Source organism: Fulmarus glacialis, unplaced genomic scaffold (genome assembly GCF_000690835.1).
Source record: "Fulmarus glacialis isolate BGI_N327 unplaced genomic scaffold, ASM69083v1 scaffold21751, whole genome shotgun sequence".
Classification (NCBI taxonomy): domain Eukaryota; kingdom Metazoa; phylum Chordata; class Aves; order Procellariiformes; family Procellariidae; genus Fulmarus; species Fulmarus glacialis.
This window is the reverse complement of record NW_009193722.1, coordinates 25,369-45,193: the sequence shown is the minus strand read 5'-3', so window position 1 is coordinate 45,193 and position 19,825 is coordinate 25,369. Positions and strand designations below refer to the sequence as shown.

Below are 19,825 nucleotides of genomic sequence, written 5' to 3'. Positions count from 1 at the left end.
CTCGTGCACCTGTGCTGCTGGTCTTTTCATCTGGGAGAGAGGGAGGCAGAAAGGTGTTTGCGTTGATCCACTGCAGCACAGTATCATTGATGAAAGATCCTGAGGATGACAAGAGGAGGCTGCTGTGATTTGAATCATAGCGTGGGGGTTTGAAGCTTATATCCAGTGCTGCTTTTATAATCATGATCTGGCGGTGTCTGTTTGGAACAAAAGGCTTTTCTTTTCCTGCTTACATGGGGGGATAAAATTTAGGATGTATCTCTGCACCACCATCTTAAACGTCCTGATTCTGTGGGGCTGGACACCTTAGCTACTCTCTTGTGTTTTCTATATGACTGCCTAGCACATGTGTATGTGTATATATTGTCATCTGGGAATGTCTGATAATCTGTATTTTATTCCAACTGTAACTGTTTTTCTGAGAACACTTTCACTATCCTCAACTGATTTGGGAAAGTTTATTGTACAAAAGTAATGTAGCCTGGTAAAGGATTTCACTAGAATGCACAAATATGTTCCTGCCCTTCGTTAACTGAATGAAGAAATGCCTGTAGAATTAAGACTAAGTGATCAATCCTGCAAGTGGGAGCACTAAAAACTCCCCAGGGTCAAATTGTACTGGTGAGTTGGCGATGTCATTTACAGTATAATCAGACGTGGGAGGAGGAAGGAAGGGATGCCATCCTCTACAGCTTGGGCTTTTGCGGCCGCTGGCTGGAGGCGTGGGGCTCCCAAGTTTTTTTTTCGTAAGGGCAGAAGTTTTGACTAGTACAGTATTTCCAGTCTGTCCCCTTTTTCCTGTGGCACTGTCACCCCGGCTGGAGGGGATCCGTGCCTGGTGAGAGGCACAAGAGCTGTGGTGTAATCCATCTTGCAAACGCAGTGTTCCTGCAACACAAAACAGCAATGTCCAGCTGGTTATTTAGTTAATGGTAGTGGTGAGTCACTGCAGAAATAGGAAAACGCTGCTGCTTGTTGCGCAGTTGCTTGTTTTTCATGGTGCAGAGGGGAACATTGTTTCTCCAGGGTGCTGAGCAGGCCAGAAAGTACTGGAAATGTGATTGAAGAGAGGAACGCTTGCTGAGACTGGTTTGCTCTGTGGCTCTGCCTTGCTACCTGCAAGTAGTATTAAATGTTCTGCTTTTTCTGAACTGCTGGCAGGTGAAAACAAGCAACCGCTTTGGTCCTGCCTGTATTAAGTAAATGCTCACAAGCAACTTACTAAGGAGAATTTTGGCATTGGAGTCAGGGGGAAGTGACCAAGGCAAAGCCCCTTCCTTTCAAATACGAGGCTGGTGGCAGGACCTTATCTCTGGTGGTTGCAAAGGGGAAGAACTCAAAACATTGAAAATTATTCATATACTTTGAGAGAGCACAAATGCATACAAAACGAGAATGTTAATGGAAGCTTTAAAGCTGTTGGAGAGGCAGCAAAAAGTCACAGTACAGACATGCCTGTGCTGGCTAACGTGAAAGCAGCTGCACCGCTATATAGCAAACAAAGAAATAGAAACTGGGAGCGGAGGAAAATCACGAAGAGAAATGTGGTCAGCAGAGTTAATGGTACTCCAAAGGACTTGAGAAATAAAAAGACATGTTAAGTGATACCGGCCTGTTAAGAATTCAAGGTTGGACACTGGTCAGTAACGCTACAGGGAAGCTCAAGAAATGCAGTATGTACTCTGTATTTGTTGAAAAGCCAGATGACATGGTCATCGTATGATCTATTCTTCCATTCCCGCAGTAAATAAAGTAGAGATTAAACAGGTGATTCTAAAGGTAGGCATTTAAAAATCAGCAGATGATTTTTTATTCTTCCTTAAGGCTGCAGCAGAGGCAGTCTGAATAGTGACTTTCTTCCAGCCCCAAAAGGTATTTTGCACCAGGCGGGAGATTACAGGCCAGCCAGCCAAACAAGGTTTCCAGGCAAAATAATGGGAAACCAGCAATAGCTCTTCTAAACTCTGGATTTAAAGGACAGTTTTTCATGTCAAGCAGTGTGGGCTTATGAAAAAGTGAGCGTCATTTGAACCTGAAGTCATGCATTGACTTATTTTGTGAGGTTACGAGATAGACTGACAGTGTTTTGAGAAGATATTTGTTTTGGCACCTGTGTGGCATTTTGATTGAGGAAGTGAATAGTATGAATCAACACTGTGTAGCTAATGGCTCTGCAAACTGGCTGATGGACGGCTCTCAAAATCCAGCTGGTTATTGGGACTGGTTAGTGAATACGTACGTTATTAGCAGAGACTGTCACAGGGGTTAGGTTTTGTCCCTGTGCCAACTGCAACATTTCTTCCTGATCTGGAAGGAAGAAAAAAAAAAAAAAGCAATTTCTGATCAGGTTAGGAGATGGCGTGGGTTGCGGGCATAGTAAGAGTGAGGAGGGGAGCTTAGTGATTAGAACTGCTTAGTAAGATGGATGCAGGCAAGCCGTGTGCGTATTGCTGTGACCAGCTGTAGGGTCATGCATCTGCAGGGTGGAGGGGGCTGCCTCGGCGAGCGGAGAGGCTGAGCTGAGTCTGATTTCATGAGCAACTGAGCTGAAAGTGAGCATGTGGGACACTTGTCCAGTGGGACGGTGAGTGTATCCCTTGGTCCTTCCAACAAGAATAATGATTAGGGTAGGTAGGTAGGTGATGTTGCCATCCGTGCTGGCTCTAGAGTAGTCAATCTGTTCATGCTTGGTGTGTTTCTAGTGCCCTTGCTCCAGCTCATCCAAGATCCAAGAGACTTGAAGGTAGCTTCAGTAACTGGAATTGTGTCTGTTAGTTGAAGCTGGGGAAATTCAGACAAGGAATAAGGCATGTATTTGACAGTGTGGTTATTATTTGGAACCACTTTGTAAGAGTTGGAGAGGGTTCTGCAGGGCTGGAAGACTTTTGAAGTCAAAATTGTCCATTTTCTGAGGGTACAGTTCTGTATGAGGACTGTAGGACTTGAAGTAAGGACCAGTTGACGGAAAGCCCTCTGGCAGCTGGTTTGCAGATGTCACACTAATGGTTTAACTCCTTCCTTCCTCTCCAGCCGTTACATGTAACCTTCAGTTCCTGCCAGCAGCGGTTTCTACCAAATGTGCAGAAGTCTTTTTTTTCTTAATGGAGAGCTGTTACACGGCACTAGAGAGTGGGGTTTTCCCCATTCCTTTACATGCATCTTCCGTGAAGTTGGCAGCTGCTCTTTCATGGCTGAGACACAATGACGAGGCAGAGGACATGTGGCAGTGTTGTATTTCAAAAGAACCGGTGTGGTGGAGCCTTGTTCTAACACCACAAAATGCAATTACCTACTTCTTAGTACTGTACCACAATAAATAACTTTCATCGGTCTCAGCCTGTTGTGGTAAGACATAAGAGTTTTGCCATGATATTGTTATTTAACTTAATTTATCTCATTTTGCCATCCCTCTCTCTTTAGGGCAGAAAGGTCAGTATGGCACATACCTTATTACTGCCTATTCTGTTCCAGTCCTGCTCCAGCACTGGGTGGCCATGCGGGAGGGTCGTTGCCCAAACTAATACTGGTTTCTCACATAAGGGAAGCGCTTCCTCTCTGCTTCCCACCGCTAACTTTGCGACTTCCCCGGAGAGCTGCTGGCGGCTGGAACTGGCAATCGGACCTGGCCGCACATTGCTTTCGTTAAAAAGGCCAGATTGCAACTTAATCAAACATCTTTCCAAACTGCATCAGGAAAATCCAAAGGCTCTGCTTTGGAGAATTGAAATGAGGAACGTGCTCTTAAAATGCTGACATTGTGTTGTTACCGACACTAAAGCAGATCTTTAACATTTTAAAACCATGAGGCATTGGTTTCCCTTTTTGGAACAAAAAGAGGAAGTTCCTTCATGTAACAGGATGTGTTAAAGAAATGCTATATCTGAGGAATTCTGATAATTGTCTTTTTCCCTTTCTGTTACTTCCTCAAAAATTACGAATTATAAATGTGTATGTGTGTGTATTTCACGTCTGGCCTCTCATGAGCCATACCCTTAGGCAGAGCTTGTCTTTTTTGTTGTTGTTGTTGTTTTTGCGTTCAGCAAAAACTTTATTCTTTCCAATTGTTTTTTCCATTCAAAATTAGTTGTTTCATAGAGCCCCTCAATGGCTTGGATATTTAATTCCAGTTACAGAATAATTTTATCTCTGTGTCTGTAAAGCCTTTGTTGCTGTGATACGATCAGACTGACAAGATTATAGAGCATATTAGTTGCTAAAAGGATGGGTAATGTGAGGTTGTAGATGATCCTTCTGTTGTGGCTTTGACTTCTCCTTTTTGTGGTATGGAGGTTCATTTGTTAAGATCAGAAATAAAGGATATGAAACCGTCAGCAACTTGGCTTTACACACAAGCGAGATTCTTAATTCTATTTTCCTAGCACAACCTTTCCTTTTGTATGAGTTTTATTGATTAAAAATGCTTTGGTTTTGACTTTGCAGCTATGTTAAGAAGCAGGTACTCCTGCGTTACATGGTCTCAGATTGTGCAAGTGCCTGGTTCCGGCTCTCCTTATGGTATTTCATGGACTTTCTCATGCAGGAGGATTTAGTCACGTATCTGTCAGAAAGCAGCTTTGTGGAAGAGGGCTTAGGCATGTGGTGGCTTGCATGAGCTGCTGGAAGGCGATGCAGCTGAGGAGCCAGACTAGTGGGGTAGGTAACATTATTCTAAGGATGCAGCTCTATGTATCAAGGAGTGATCCTCCCCTGTTTCACCCCTGACTGCTGCAGCGGCTTTTGAGCTGTGTGGTCTGGTGTACTAGTGAGCTATGGGAGGCTTTTAGGGGTCAGGGTGAAGTGGCCTCTCTGAGGGTGACAAAGCATCCATCAGTTTGTCTTCAGCCGCTGAAGCCTCTCGCTAGCCTAAGTGTGGATCCCAAACATCCCGAAGGGGAGGGATCTGTCCCTCTGCCTTTTGCTGTTACAGATTCAGGAGTGAAAATTGTCCAGCAATCAAGTATTTTCTGGTCAGAACTTCCCACATAACATTGCAAGAGAAAAAAATCAAATCCCAGAGTAACTCAGGGTTGAGACCAAAGGAGAGCAGGTGCCCTGAAGAGACGAGGCAGTAAACTGCACAGACAGGGATCTCCAACCAACCGATCTTGGCTCGTGTAGACAGGTAAAATTATTCTCATTCTTATTCTCTTAGAAGCCTTTTAGTTTTTTTTTTTTCTTCTTCCTTACAAATGTCTCTCTTTGTCCCCAGCAGTGTGGTGCAGGACGGAAATGTCTGAGTGAATCGTAATAGCTCATCCCCTGTTTTGAATGGTTAGCGAGCCGCAGAGCAAACGGTTAATTAAATACTGGCTCTGACCCACTCAGAGGAAGAGCTAGCTGGAGGCACGGCTTCTGCTGAGACAAAACAATTTCCTACCATGCTTTAGCTCTTCTGTCATTGTGTTTAGCTTGTGCATCAGGGTTTTTACATGTGTGCCGTGCAGATGTTAGCAAGAATACAGTGGTCCTCTAATTAAACAATGCAGGGCTTAAGTTGTCTTCAATATAAGAAGATAGGCAGCACAATTGATAAGAGGCAATAATATATAAAAAGCGGCTTACCATGCTGAGGGACATCTGCTCATACTTCATGTGGATTCAGCTCCCTGTAGTGTGGTGGATGATAGCATGAAGTGAGCTCGTGTTGATGCCGTAAGAACTCACTGGATTCTCGAATAGAGGCGAGGACGGTAGACTTCAGTCGCCTCGTACCACTAACAGGAAGTGGCAACATCCATATTTTTTAAAAAACTTTTCTGTGTTAAATAGGAAGCTGAAGTGACTTTGTTTGTTGAGCTTCACAGCGAGCGAGTGCTGTGAGAATATAGTAAGACAAAGAGCCCTGAGGCCTTTGCATATGTTTCTGCTGTGCTGTCGTCTCTAAGGAAGAGCATGACTCAGTTACGCTGACTTGAAATATTCAGAAGTATATTATTTCTCTTGCAACAGAAGGGCTTGACATTGCACTCCGTTGGAGATGCCCTGTTTTTCCTAATGATAGTAGCAACGAACTGATAGTAAATTGTTCAGACTTCCTCACGGCTGTTAAATTCCTTCCCATAACACCCCCTGAAAACAGGACGGGTGCTAGGATATTTTGCGCTGCAAAGATCAGTCCTGCGATGCTGCTGTTGGCACAGCACTGAACTGGCAGTCAGGCACTAAAGGCAGTGATTTCACTCTCTTGTCTCTCTCACCTCTGAGATGTGTGGCCAAGTGCCAAACCAGCTGTGCTCTCCATGCGGCTTCCAGCTTTTTTTCTCCCGGGTAGGTGAGTCTGGCCTTGAAGAGACAAATGCACGCATGTTCATGCCTCAGCACTTGGAAGGAAAAGGAGCAGTTTCTTATCAACCGCATTGGAGCGGGGAGAGAAGATAAATCCTCTGGAGGTGAAGCTACATGGCATGTAAGCACTTGGAAGGGAAAACGCCATCGTTGGTGCTGGTACAACTCCAACATACTTGACACTTCAGGATCCTGCTGTTTCCTGGCCAGAGCTGCTTCTGGGCTTTGCCTGGACTGTGTTGTAGTACTGCTAAAATCTTGGCTTTGGGACTGAAGGTGCCTGTACAGCTTGTGTTGGAGAAGGGTAGCTGTCTACGTCGTTTCCTTTTTTTTTTTTTCATGGAGTTGCATCTTCCATAGTGGGCACTCCATGCAGTTCAGCTGATTAGGGCTTTCCAGGAGAGAGGAGTGTTTCTGGTGGTTTTTGAAAAGCAAATGCCATCCTCCTTTTGCAGCCTTGTTCATCCTCACTGCAGCCTCAGGGAGCAAAGTCACTGAGGGAGCCAGCAGCTTTAGCCAGCACAGGGATCCTGCACTGGGACAACTGAGGGAGCCAGCAGCTTTAGCCAGCACGGGGATCCCGCACTGGGACGGGTCTTGTATGTGAGGTCAGGAGGTCCAGGAACCCCATGGGCAGCTCTGATGCTCCTGGGATCTGCCTTCTTCCATGGGCACACGTTGTCCAGTATTGCTGGGTGCCTGGTTATGTTTCTTCTAAACTGAAAGCATGAGCTCTGACTAGCTGAGTTGGGGTAATTAGACACAAATGCAGTCAAGATGGATGGTATAAGAAACAGAGGTGGTGTGGCAGTAAAGAATGCAGCAAAACCTGAAAAGAAATGGCTCCAGTTAAGTGGTGCAGCAGTCATTGTGATAAGGGACTGCAGCTGAGTGAATCACAGACTGCTTTGTGCCCTTTTCCCTGCTTGCGAAGGGATTGGAGCCTGCCAGGAGACCCTCGTGCTGGAAAGATCAGGTTGCATGTCTGTGTGGACTCTTGCAGCAAACTTGTAAAGTGTTTGCTCAACTCCAGGAAGTCACATTTGCCTTGGACAGCCCGCACTCCTGGAAGCGTGTCCAGCTCCAATAGAAAAAGACACTGCTCTCGTGAAAAAACATAGCTGGCAAGTGTGTTCCCTAACAGGGTTCACACCTCTTTCCAAAGAAGAAATAGTGACTATAAGGGTAGGGGTAAATGCGAGACAGCAGTTCTTACAAACAAGGTTGCAAGAAGGAAGGAAAGGACAAAGTTGGTACCAGATTAATTTTAATTAAGAAGGAGTCTGATGGTTAACTGACAATTTGGCCTTCTCTTTTCCTGTCCTCCTCCTCTGTGGCCCGGTGGCTGGTGCACTGCGGAGTGTTTTATCAGCTGGCACATCTCCGGCTGTCTGAGGCGGTTACTGGAGCTGCCCAGAGCACGTGCCCTGGACAGCTTGGCCTTTCCCGACTGCGGGAGGTAGCGCCTTGCTTACTTTTCTCTCTTGCTGTTCTATTTGGTGCATCCACTTGCAGGAACCTTGTAAGGCAATGTGAATGAAGGTGTGTCCTGTCTCCAAAGTCATGTGTCCTTGGCATTTCTTTTTTCGCCTGTCAAGAGAAATATTACTTGCACATGCAACTCATTAGACGAGTAACTTACATGTTGCTGTCTTACATTGACTACACGCATGATACGTAAGCAGTATGAATGACAGATTTAACTGTAAGAATATTTTCGCTGAATTATGTCACTTGCCCTGCCTTCCACACAGTTTGCAGAGTTCTGTCATAACAGACATACTTGCTAAAGTAGCATTATCTGGACAGGATGGCAACTAGCAGCTCCATCAAGACCTTCCTCAACCTTTTAGCAGAAAGCCCTGGTAAGTCCAGTAAAGGCACATGGCTTTGGAGTCAGTCAAGGAGCTAATTAGAGGCATCTCAGTCTGTTTCAGTGTAATGCCATAAAAAGTGTGTGCTATCTAGAAAGCAGAACATCTGGCAAACAGGCTAATGAGAGCCAGACTGGGGGAGCTCTGAGGCAAATGTAAGAGCTACCCTGTAGAGTTTGCTTATAACTCTTTGTAGGAGGTTACTAGTTTGTTGGATTTTTTAAATTATTATTATTTATTGAAACAAATGCAGACACCAACGTCCAATGAAAGTCCAAATTCACTTCAGTTTGACATAAAATAGCCTGGCTGGGAAGGGTGATTTCTCCCTGGTTCTTGTGAATGTTTTATGTCCCTTATTCCCCTCTCGGCCCTGCCCTCGAGATCCCCCGTGGCCACGTGAGCTCCTCCGAATGAGAGGAGTTTGTTTGCTCTCTCAGCCAATGGAGAGTTTTTCCTTCCCCGAAGGAGGGAGTTTGTTTTGCAAAGGGAGAGGTTTGGGCTCAGGAAAGTTTATTCTCCTTCTCTTTCTTTCTTTTTTGTTTTTTTTTGTTTTTTATTGTAATGATGACATATGGAAACTATTTACACAGGAGCATGCTCTGCTGCACTGAATGGAAATGTTGGAGTCCCGGCAGTATCGTTCCGGATGCCTTGTGTAAGCAGCCAGCTGGTTTTGCTTTTTCTTTTTTTCTCTTTTCTTTTTTTTCCCCTCCCTCTCTCCCTTTTCAGGGAACGTCTGGGATAAGTTACACAAGTGTGGAAGGAAGCTTTGCCATCTGTGAACAGCTCAGTTCGTTTACTTTGTCATGACCCTTGTACCATGAACTTCACAAATATCTATTTTCTTTTTTTGCTGGGGGGGGGAAGACTCCTTGCTGTGACTAGTCAGCACTTTGACTCCTTTCCCATTAGTTGTTCATGTTCACTGGTGAGCAAATTCTGCTATATGCCAAAGTAAGAGAGCATGGCACATGAAGCCTTGCTTTACCACTATGCTCATGCTTAAAAGCTCTTTGTCCCGCAGCTAAGCCTCCCAACAGCTTGCACTTAGAAACATCCTGCCGCTAAGACAGTGATAGGGAAGCAATTTAACTGAAGTCTGAGCCACCTTCCTCAGAGGGGAGGCGAGAAAATGTTTAGTTCTGCAGAGAGCAGAGGAAAATCTTTTGTGCGTAGCTTTCCCTTGAGGAAGCTGCGAAATTGAGGATCGGCTTTTGGAGGGGAGGGAGGGAGGAACTTCAGGTCTGACTTGTCTCCCTCTCCCCAACTCTGAACACAAGCATGCCCGCTTCCCGACACGGCGGCTGCCATGCGGTGGAGAGAGCCGCCTGCCATCTACTTTGAGGATTACGGGAGTCCTGTGGAGACATCCTCCTATCTCATTGAGCTCGATACTAATGGTAAATGCCGTCGGGGATGTTCTGCAGCACGAGCTGAGCGGAGCGGAGGTTGCATTAGTCTGTGTCATTGTTATCTTGGGAGCAGCTGAGGAAATTAGCTAGCTGGAGGGCTGCCAAACAAACAGTCAGAGGGTTGCTTTTCAAATTTATTATTACTTTTATTATTATTTATTACCCAGATGATGCTGTTGCCTCAGGGATGCTAGATCAACCTTCTGGTACCTGATGGGGAAGGAGCTGATCCACAAAATGCAGTTCCCCGCTGGAACCCTTCACCAGTACATTTTCTGTTGTCTGTGCCTGGAAAGATGATGTCTGGTTTAGACAGGAAGAAAACATCTTGGTTTCTAGGGTTGATTTTTGTTTCTCATTTGCATCTTTGAGTGCTGTTTTGTATTCACAACCTTGATCTCACTGGGACATCTCTTCTGTTTCAGCTGCGAGTCCTCTGTGTGAAATGCAGAGAGGGGTCCTGGGTTTTTACTGTGGTGTATCTTTTCCTAGTGTTGATCCTTTTCAAAGAGAGGTTGGTCTTTGCGAAAGAACAACTTCAGAGTTAAAGGTAGTTTTGGCATCTTTTGGTAGGGTACAGTGTTTTGGTGTTTTGTTTATTGCTACAAACCTTTGCTGATTTGACCACAGTATGTTTTGATCTTAAATTTTGTATATACTGTAATGCTTCAGTAACATGGCAATATTGTAAGCAAACTACTTAATAAGTCCCTCTTCCCCAAAAGAGCTAGTGCAGCCAAGGTGTTGATTCTGTGCTTTTTCGATATCCCCTGAACTGTGTGAGATGAATCACACTCAGATTTTCTCTGAACACTTGCTGTGTTTTGAAGGTGAGTTAAGGAAAGGCCTGAAACTCCGGCTCCTGTTTGTGCCTTCACAGTTGTTGCTGGTTTGAGCAAGGCATCCTGCAGCCTCGCCCCAGCCAGGTAATGAAGGAGCTGTGGTGACGTGCTGCAGAGCTGTCCAGGTGACATTGTGGATGGCACATATGGCTCTGGGTGTCCTTGGACAGCAGGTTATGTGGAAGAGGTGGCACTCTCTGCTCCAATAGACCAGGCGCTTGTGCGCCTCAGGAAAGTTTGGGGGTGTTTGACAGCTCTGCGCCTGACTATGGTAACGCTTGAGGTCTTTGAGGCTGGGGGCTGGGGGCCACTTCGTGCTCTCCCTCTACTGTGACCCAGCTTAGTGCCCCATGGAGGGGAAGGCAGGCAGGACGGGGTTGCACTGTGTTTTGTCTGGCAGCAAACGATCTGTTAGGATGGGAATGAGGATTGGAGAATACCTGTCTTCTGGGCAGTAAAAATCTTCAGTGGTGAGTCCAGGTCTGATGAAGAAGTGCTCCTTCTGCAATTCTGTTAAGTATTAAATTGCTATCAGGCTGCAGGCTGAGGGAGTCTGTCTCTTTGAAACACATATACAGTAAAAGCTTCATAAATAATAACATTTAAGAACTTTTTAGAGCTCGCAATGTAAAGCTTCTGATTTTTGCATATTGCTGTCATCTTTTAGTTAAAAGGCAAGCAAACCCAGAAGACTGCCATTCCAGTTCTGTGGATAAATAAAATCCCTATCATTCAGTTTTTTCAAGAACTGTGCTCATTCAAGGTGTAAAAGGGGTATGGGGGAGGAATCAGCCTCATTCAAACATTCATCCAGATTTTGAGTGGTATTTTAAGGGTATGGGGGAAGCAAGGAAGAGAAGTAGGCTTAAATGCTGCAGCATTCTCAGCAATCTGAGTATGCAATCTGGAAAGTCTTCACAAATCCCAGATAAATGTTATCTTAATTTGATTTGAGGGTGGAAAAGGCAGCTGTGGCTCTGCATTAGTGAAGGGGTTTCTGCCTCTGTCAGGAGCACGCAGTGCCATTTCTCTCGATGGGTGCAGTTTTTGCCATGGACTCTCCCCCCTACTCCTGAGGGTGTTCTAGAAAGACTGAATCAGTAATTCAGTGAGGATTATTTTGTCATAGCGAAGAGATGCAGCAAATCTTCCGCATGCTGTCATGAGAGAGGAAAAGAACCTCATTGTAATTTTTTCCCACTCTCAGATAACTTCTTGTAAGACAGAAAAAACAAGCTACCGCATCACAGCTTCTGTGCTCATAACAAGGAGGAAATAATCACTTTTGCACTGGCAAGATCAATTTTACATGTACCCTCTTTGGGAACATGAGGCACTGGAGGAGGGAAGTCTCTACTGAGAGCAAGAAGAGCCATGCGGTTTGGGTAATGATTGAAGCTCTGGAGAAGCTCTGAGTGCGTGGACAGCTCCACCACAGGTTTCATGCGTGGCCCTAAGCAGGTCTCGCTTCCGTGGGATCTCTGCTCAGTATTCTTTGTCAAAGGTGCAAAATAAAAATCCCAGTCCCAGAAGAAGAAACCAAGTGACAGTCCCTTTTTGAACAATAATTGTCTTCCTGCATGTTTTTCATGTGTTTTATTACTACTGAAGCTGTAGAATGCAAAAAACGGCAAGTATTCTGGAGTTTATATACATGCCCTGCGTAGCTCTCCCATGGGAATGCCACTATGTATGTGTAGCTATGCTTGGGAGTTGCTTTTGGCAATAGAATTGTATTTTTTTAATGAAATTTTTAGTTATGAAATCTGGTACAAATGTTCATTGTTTTATAGTGCTTTCCTGATGAGACAGACATGCTTTTAGAAGTTTCAAAATCAATCTGTGGGATATGAACAGAAAATTAATCTTGCTGTTTGTTTTCATCAGAGGAGTATTGGTACTTACCTGCACCAAAAAGAGTGTTGCAAAGATGCATTGTTTAATGACTCCGTAGAGTTCTGAAAAATGAGGCTTCTGCTAAAAATACTGACTACTGCTATTAGTTTACTATACAGCTTCTATACTGAGACTGGTTTCCATTGCCTGTGGTAGTCCTGTACTCCATTCTTCCGCAGTCTCTCCTACCATTAAATGCGAGCCCGCTTTTATTTTGTGGGTTGGATATCCTCAGAGACTTCTAGCTGTTAGCTGCCTGTTTATAGTTTATGACTGCTGGTAGTATGCTACAAACATGACAGCGCAGATCTCCTGAGCCAGGAGTCCTGCTTATTGTATTAAATAGGATGCTGTCTCTTTTGATGATCTTCTGGGAGCATTCCCGTGTTGAAGTGCTGAGTTTGAGTGTGTCTCTTAAAAGCTCCTACATGGGAAGAGTCAATTTGTCTGTGTACAAGCTGCCAGTTTCTTGGGTACTCTGCCACCTCTTGATGCTTGTCTCTGGTCCCAGTGCCTGGCTTTTTTGCATGCCTCCTGATCAATCTCAGCTTGCTTAATTGTAAATCAATTTTTCTCTTATTGTACTGATGCAGATGGAGGTAGCTATGACGTTATTAATGATGCATCCAGCCCTGCTGCGGGGGATTGCTGTGCACAGCAAAGCTCTGCCCGACACAACTGGGAAATGAACTACCAAGAGGCAGCAATCTACCTCCAGGTGAGCCCTGCTGTTTGGTGTATTGTGTGAGAAATGGACTTCTGAAACTATGGTAGTTCTCGATTATAAGAAACAAAGAGCTTCAGTTTTGAGGATAAAAAATTGGTGCCTTGCAAAGGAATCTGCTCGAAGAGGGGAGATGCTAGAAGTGCCTCCGGATGGGCTCTAGCAAGTCATTTGGGAGCAACTGAACAAGCCACCCATCCTCTCCCCTCTCTCCCAGTGCCAAGGACTGTAGTAGTTGAGGGATTCAGCACATGTTCAGTTCTCCCACCTTAGCATGGACATTTCTGTAATTTGTCATAGATCGTCATTTTATCTCTTCAGTCGCTCCGGGGTGAATAGTCAGTGCCCTCCTGGAGACATCTCATGTTCTGGAACTGCAGGTCCTAATCCTGCCTTGGCCACAGATTTGGTGGACCTGGGATGTTTAGCATCAGTCAAGCCCTGCAGGTCACGTAAGACACGAGAGAAGATAGAGGTCTTGATTTCTACAGGAAGAAAGCATGCTGAGATTAGGATCAGCCCAGGAGTGAAATTTATCCTATTTAAAAAGAAAAAACAAATAAACAAACAAACCCCACCCATGCTCCAGTTACAGGAAACACCGTCGTTACTTCAACAGAGGTATAATATTTTTAAGATTGCCGTACAGTCTGTTGTGATGAATTAGGTACCAAAACTGAGCTTCTCCCAGAGCTGGCCATTCTGAAATTGTTGCTGGCTCCCTTACTGTCCTTCCATCCTCCTTCTCTTCGTTCCCTTTCAAAAGCTCTGCATTGCAGCTTGAAATGCTTTGGACCCAGTTAGGCTTTTTGCTTAAGTCACTGCAAGGTGATTGAAACGATTTGTTCCTCCCTGCTCCTACCCCACAGGACTGAGAAGTATTGCTTCTCTGACATTTTAAAACCGGGTAGGCTTGGATCTTGGTAATACTTCAGCTTCGTCATATGCTAGAGCAGCACTGACAATATAATGGTAGCTCCAGCCCCTCCCGGGCTTTTGTTTAAACTCATGATTATTGGAGATGCTCTGCAAAGGGTCATTGAGTGCTGCAGTATCTGATGGTAATGTACACAGCAGGCTTGGCCCTTCAGATGCAGATTATTCTTGCTGCTGCCTTGACCAACGGTCGTAATGACAATGTCCTTGAAATGAAGTAGACATAACTTAAAGAGCATGCAGATTGTTTATTTGAATAAGTAGCTGCAGGCAAGAGTGTCTTATCTGAATAAGAGGGCTTTGCTGTCCAGCAACGTTTTGAATTGCTTGGCTACCAAGAGGCAGAATTTAGACTATTTTTCATTCTGCAAGTGTGTTTTGTCAGGCGTGAATAAGAATGCCCTGCTGATCTAAGCTAGCGCGCTCTTTGAGTGGGGGAGCTTGTGTTTTATGGAGCTGGCTGCTGGGTTTTGCTCACAATCTGGCTCGCTGACCTGGCAGTGTGTGTGTGTTTGTTCTTAAACAGAAAGTGAGCTTGCCTGTGAGATGAGTAAATAAGAAACATTTGAAACCCTCTTCTGAATTAGTCTCGAGAATGCTTCACTTCTTAAAGGAGATCCTGTTTCCTGACCTTGTTATCCATTTGCAATCACAGTTATTCTGCTTCGATAGTAATAGCTTACTGTCCTTACAGTAATTGCTTACCTGGAAAGATGTTAATTTAAAAAAAACCACACCAACAAACAACTTCTCGTGTATCTGAGTGTCCCAGCTAAGGAAAAATGATCTCTTATGACAGTGTCCAAGAGGCAGCAAATTTCCTGTGAGTGACTAAAGCTCCTTTGCTTAAACCATTGACTCAAGAAAGAGAAGAAGCTGTTGGATGGTTCTGCGTGAAAAACCTCTAAATTCTCCCCAAACTAAGTTTTGTCCTAGAGGTAAAAATAGTAATGATGTAGCTGTTTAAAAACCAGTTGTAGGCAAACTGTTAAGATGGAGTATCTGACCTTTTAATGTTAATTAAGCTTTCTAGTTAAGAGGGAATGACAAATCAGCATAGAGACATGTTAATTTTTTATGGAGTCTGTCTTCTCACATTTCTGAAGCAGAAAACACTGCGTGTGCTCTAGTGTTTTCTCCCAGACATTTTGCAAGGCCAAGATAAGGAGGAGTAACTGTCAGCCAGGTGCCCTGGAGCTTATCTGTGTGTTTTTGTGTTCTGTCCTGCAGAAATTTAATCAAAGAAGTCTGTAAACATGTGGAAGTGGTTGCAAATAAATGAAGTTCTGTGTTTGTGTTGGGATGTTGACTAAAGTTTCTTTGCCTACTTTTATAAACTCTTTCAGTACTCTTCCTCATTTTGAAAAGGCTCAAGGGTTTCTGAAGCAGGAGTTTGTGGATATTAATGAGTTTCATTACTGAAATATGCTTATGAACAGAAGGGGATGTCCCATGTGTGTAGAGTTCATTCCTCAATAAACAGATCAATGTCAGGCTGTGAAGTGGGAATAGTCTGTTGGGAATTGTAGCTAATCCTTACAAAAGTCTGCATTCTTCATGTGGAAAGCTCTGTTATAGTACTGAGAGTCACTAATGCTGTTCTCTTCTTTACTCCTGCTGCCTTAGGAAGGAGAAAATAATGATAAATTCTTCACTCACCCCAAAAATGCCAAAGCACTTGCTGCCTACCTCTTTGCACACAATCACCTTTTCTACCTAATGGAGCTGAGCACAGCACTGCTTCTCCTGTTGCTATCTCTCTGCGAGGCACCAGCTGTTCCTATGCTCCGTCTTGGCATCTTTGTAAGTACTTTGGGGCAAAATGAAGAAGTCTGCCTGTTTTGCATGGGTGGGTAAGAGGAAAAAGAAGGCTAAATGTAGAGGAAGAAGGTAGCAATAGTAGGAAAACACCACCTGGCTTGTTCTGTAAATTGGTTGACAGCAGAAATGTCAACCAGCAAAACATCCTTTTTTCATTTGATTTGCATAGACCACAAGGAAAGTGACACTTATTTCATATTGTCACTTTCTGCAGTTCTTAAATTTTGTAACTATTAGAGAAGTGTTTGGTTTTTGCTTCTTTTTCAGGTAACTCAAGAGTCTGTGCGCTGATGGGGTGGTTTTAAAGTCATTGTCAGGATTGGTGCCATTACCCCAGCACCACCACTGGTGCCTAGAACACAAAACAGATCTCAGCCTGGGGCAGGTTGCTAAACCTTCCCCTGTCCTCTCCTCCCAGTGTTGTGAGGACTCTTTTTAATGTGTGTGTGTGTTTGAGGGACTTAAGTTTTATGTCTAACCTTCACAAAATGCAGGTTGAGAGAAGGGATACACAAACTGGTGTGTACTGTTGTCAGTCCACAACCACTTCATGACGTACCACTGTCAGGCACAGTGCTAGGAGCTCCTGTTGCTGGTGGGAGAATCTACATCTGCTTTTGGAGCTGTTAATGGCACCCTAGGACCATGCCAGGGGTGTAGAAGAGTCGTGACAACCTTGGGGTTAAAGTGTTCCTCAAAATGAGTCAGGACTGCATAACTCAGTTTGGGTTTTGAGCTATGACTAAAGCTGAGGTTGTAAGAGAATGCTGCCATCGTCTTTGTGGTGCATTTTGCATCTTCCAACAGAGAAAGGGTCCATCAGCACTGCCAAAAGCTGCATTCTGTTCCAGAGCTTGATCAGGACCCTGTCTGTGGTTGTCCAGAACATCTATTGCAAGAGAAAACCCTTCTCTATGTAAATTCTCTCTGCCCAGCAGCTTTTCTTCCTGCATTTCACTAAAAAAATTGCAGTCTCAAATTTTTTTAAAAGGTTTTTGCTCAAGCTGCTGGTGTCTTGCCCTTTTGTTTCAAATGTATCAGTACATTTTTTGGATGTGTTACTCAAGTCCAAAAGGGATGTGGATTTCCAGGAAATTCTGGGCTGACACTGAATAGAGGAAGATTCTATGGGTGTTAATAAAAGCACAAAGCAATAAATACAGAAACTTTGAAAAACAGATTGCTGTGCTAGCTTTAAGAGTGGACTTGGGGTTTCCTGCATGTCACAGAGCTATGCTCAGACTGTTGTCAAACCCACGTGCTTCTTGAAAAAGGAAGAAATGTGGCCTCTGATGTGCTGCTGTTTGTAATCAGAAGCACTGGTTTAAGCTTTGCTGTATTGTAACAGGTCCATGCAACCCTGGAGCTGTTTGCGTTAATTGTGGTAGTCTTTGAACTCTCGATGAAGATGAGGTGGCTGGGCTTCCAAACTTTTATCAGGCACAAAAGGACTATGGTAAAGGTAAGTTGTCTGTCTGATTGTCAGTGTTTCTCCTTCAGCATCTTCGGGAACCAAAGAACCAGATTAAATATTGGCCTGTACTGTAGCAGGGATGACTTAGCCATGTGTCCCAGCTGCCAAATGATTCATGTGAGATCTCTAAGCTCTCGGAGACACCTCCCATCCTTAAAGTGTCCAAATAAATGGGTCAGTGAGAGTTTTGCCTTTCCCAAAAGGAGACTGCAGCTGTGCCTCTCATTAAACTCCTTTTTTCCAGACTTGCGTGCTGTTTGTACAGTTCATAGAGGCCATCGTGGTGTTGGTGCGCCAAACCTCGCACGTCCGGATAACAAGAGCTCTGCGCTGTATCTTCTTGGTGGACTGCCGTTACTGTGGTGCCGTCAGGAGGTGAGTGGTCAGCTGGCTGGGTTTTCTGCTGTCACGCCTGGGGCTGGGGTGGAGGAAAAGCACTCTGATCCTGTAGGCATCTCAGGAAGATAAATGTCTTTCATGAGCATTTCAGATCTCAGAGATCTTTTGTAATTGCGACTGTTTTGAAATTTCATAGGTAGTAGCTTTGGCTGTGCTCACGGTACACAGTGCTTATGTGTACTGTCCTCAGCTGTATAAACTACCTCAGAGAGCACAACACGTGAACGTGGCTGTATTGTTTCTGGCTCCTAGATTTGCCTGTAAACAACGAATCACAGAGATAGTCTTTAGTGTGGAAAAGGAAAGTTGACAGGGTGACATTAGTATTGTTTGCAGTACCTGAGAGCTGACTGCAAAGGACAGATAGGTAGCCTGGAAATGATCTTAATTTACCTAGCTTTCTACTTTTAATCCTTGGAGGGAGTGGGAAGAAGGTCCTCAAGTATGGTGTGGTGTTGTTTTTTTTTTCCCTGCCAACCCGGAGGAGAAACCATGCAAGTTTTAGTTTACTAATGTTTTCTTATTTTTCAGAAATCTGCGACAGATTTTCCAGTCTCTCCCACCATTTATTGACATTCTTCTCCTCCTGCTTTTCTTTATGGTGATTTTTGCCATCCTGGGTGAGTTGTATTTATGGAAGGTGAAGTGATGCTCTTCACCGGTTATTGTCCAAAAGCAACACAAAGAGCCTGGATGAATATAAAGCTGATCAGATTCAGAGTTCTGTGAGGGTCTTCCATTTATCCCATTTTATGCGCAGTCATCTGGAAGGCAGAATTAAAGATCCAAAAAATCTAGAAGCTGGGTATTTGATTTTGAGATAAAGGTCCTTTTGACCTCTTCCTGAGGGTAGTCTGTGGTGTGTGTGTTTGTGGTTTCCAAGTTCTGTTTCCATCAACTGTTCCTCAATCTTGTAAGTTTAGTCTACATTCCCACAAATGCATGTGTCTGCAGTCTACCTGCTACAGTCCTATACTCAAACTATCCCCAGAAAGTTTGTTTTCCGAAAGGATCGGTGAAATGCCAATGACATGTATTGGCAAATCTGTATGGAAAAGGCCTTCCAGATACTCTCCTCTTCATGGTGTCAGAGAGGGCTTACTCTTAGTGTCACCTTCTCTTCGGGAACAGAGGCTCACCGCTCTGCTGCTTGACATTAAACAGGCTTTATTTTTGTTTGTTCTTTCCCCCTTTCTTCCCTCCTCCTCTACCTTCTCTGCTGCTTCTCTAGGTTTTTACTTGTTTTCTCCTAACCACTCAGATCCGGTGAGTATCACTGATTCTTTCAACTGAAGCTTGAGTCCCATTTTGACATGCTTAAGAATCAAACATTACTGTGTAGACGTAGCTTATTCCTGTGTGGTGGCCTGGGAGGCCAGATGCTAGCTGGTCAGAGGCTGCTTGGCAGTGTTACCCTGGTTTACCCCTTAAGGGCTGGGAAGGAAGATGGTGCAGAGAACTTCCTCAAAGACAGGATGTCCCAAAGGGAACGTTCACGGAGTTGTTCCTTGTTCTTGGTGTCTTAATTCAGTCAAACGAGCCACCTGCCACTGTCCCCAGGGGAGGAAGGTATCTGGGTGAAAACTCGGCCGCCTCAGACTGTGCCTGTCAGAGTCCAGCAGCCCCTAGTTCCTGCTGCTGCCAAGCCTGTAGCTTGCTGGGAGTAACTCCTACAAAAATGTGTAGATGAGCTTTTAATTGTTTTAACTCTTCACATGCCATCTCTCAGGGACCTTTAAAAAGGACCAATGCTGAAGTACACTTTCCTTAGGGGAGGCATCAGGGAATTGTAGAAGTACTTGTATTCAAGTGGGTGGGTGGATTGGTTGTTTGTTTTTTGAATTAAATGTCACTATGAAATTCTGCTTACGTTTTGTCATGGGAGTTTCTTCTTTCAGTACTTCAATACCTTAGAGAACAGCCTCGTGAATCTCTTCGTGCTTTTGACCACTTCAAAGTAAGTTCATGCTTTTCTAGCTCAGTCTTTCCCTTTGTCCCCAAAGAAGTACAGCAGAGCCAAGAGTTTATTTGCAGAAATGCTTTGTCTCCAAATGTGACCCCTTTCCTCTGCATAAGAGAGAGATTTCCTGGGTCAGCCTGCATGGGAAGAACAGGTATTTAATTTTGTTTTAGGACACTGTGACCTCAGATGCAGAGTT

At 44.4% G+C, this 19,825-nt stretch overlaps 1 protein-coding gene across 1 annotated transcript in view; it reads left to right on the top strand.

The window, feature by feature from the left end:
- The window catches only part of TPCN1 (two pore segment channel 1), a 45,936-nt gene that overhangs the window by 7,759 nt on the left and 18,352 nt on the right, over positions 1-19,825 (top strand). Inside the window, exons 2-8 of the mRNA XM_009587555.1 lie at positions 12,906-13,030; positions 15,599-15,775; positions 17,142-17,255; positions 17,512-17,642; positions 18,198-18,286; positions 18,898-18,932; positions 19,565-19,623. Coding sequence (XP_009585850.1) covers positions 12,906-13,030; positions 15,599-15,775; positions 17,142-17,255; positions 17,512-17,642; positions 18,198-18,286; positions 18,898-18,932; positions 19,565-19,623 — 730 coding nt within the window. The remainder of the gene's footprint in view (positions 1-12,905; positions 13,031-15,598; positions 15,776-17,141; positions 17,256-17,511; positions 17,643-18,197; positions 18,287-18,897; positions 18,933-19,564; positions 19,624-19,825) is intronic.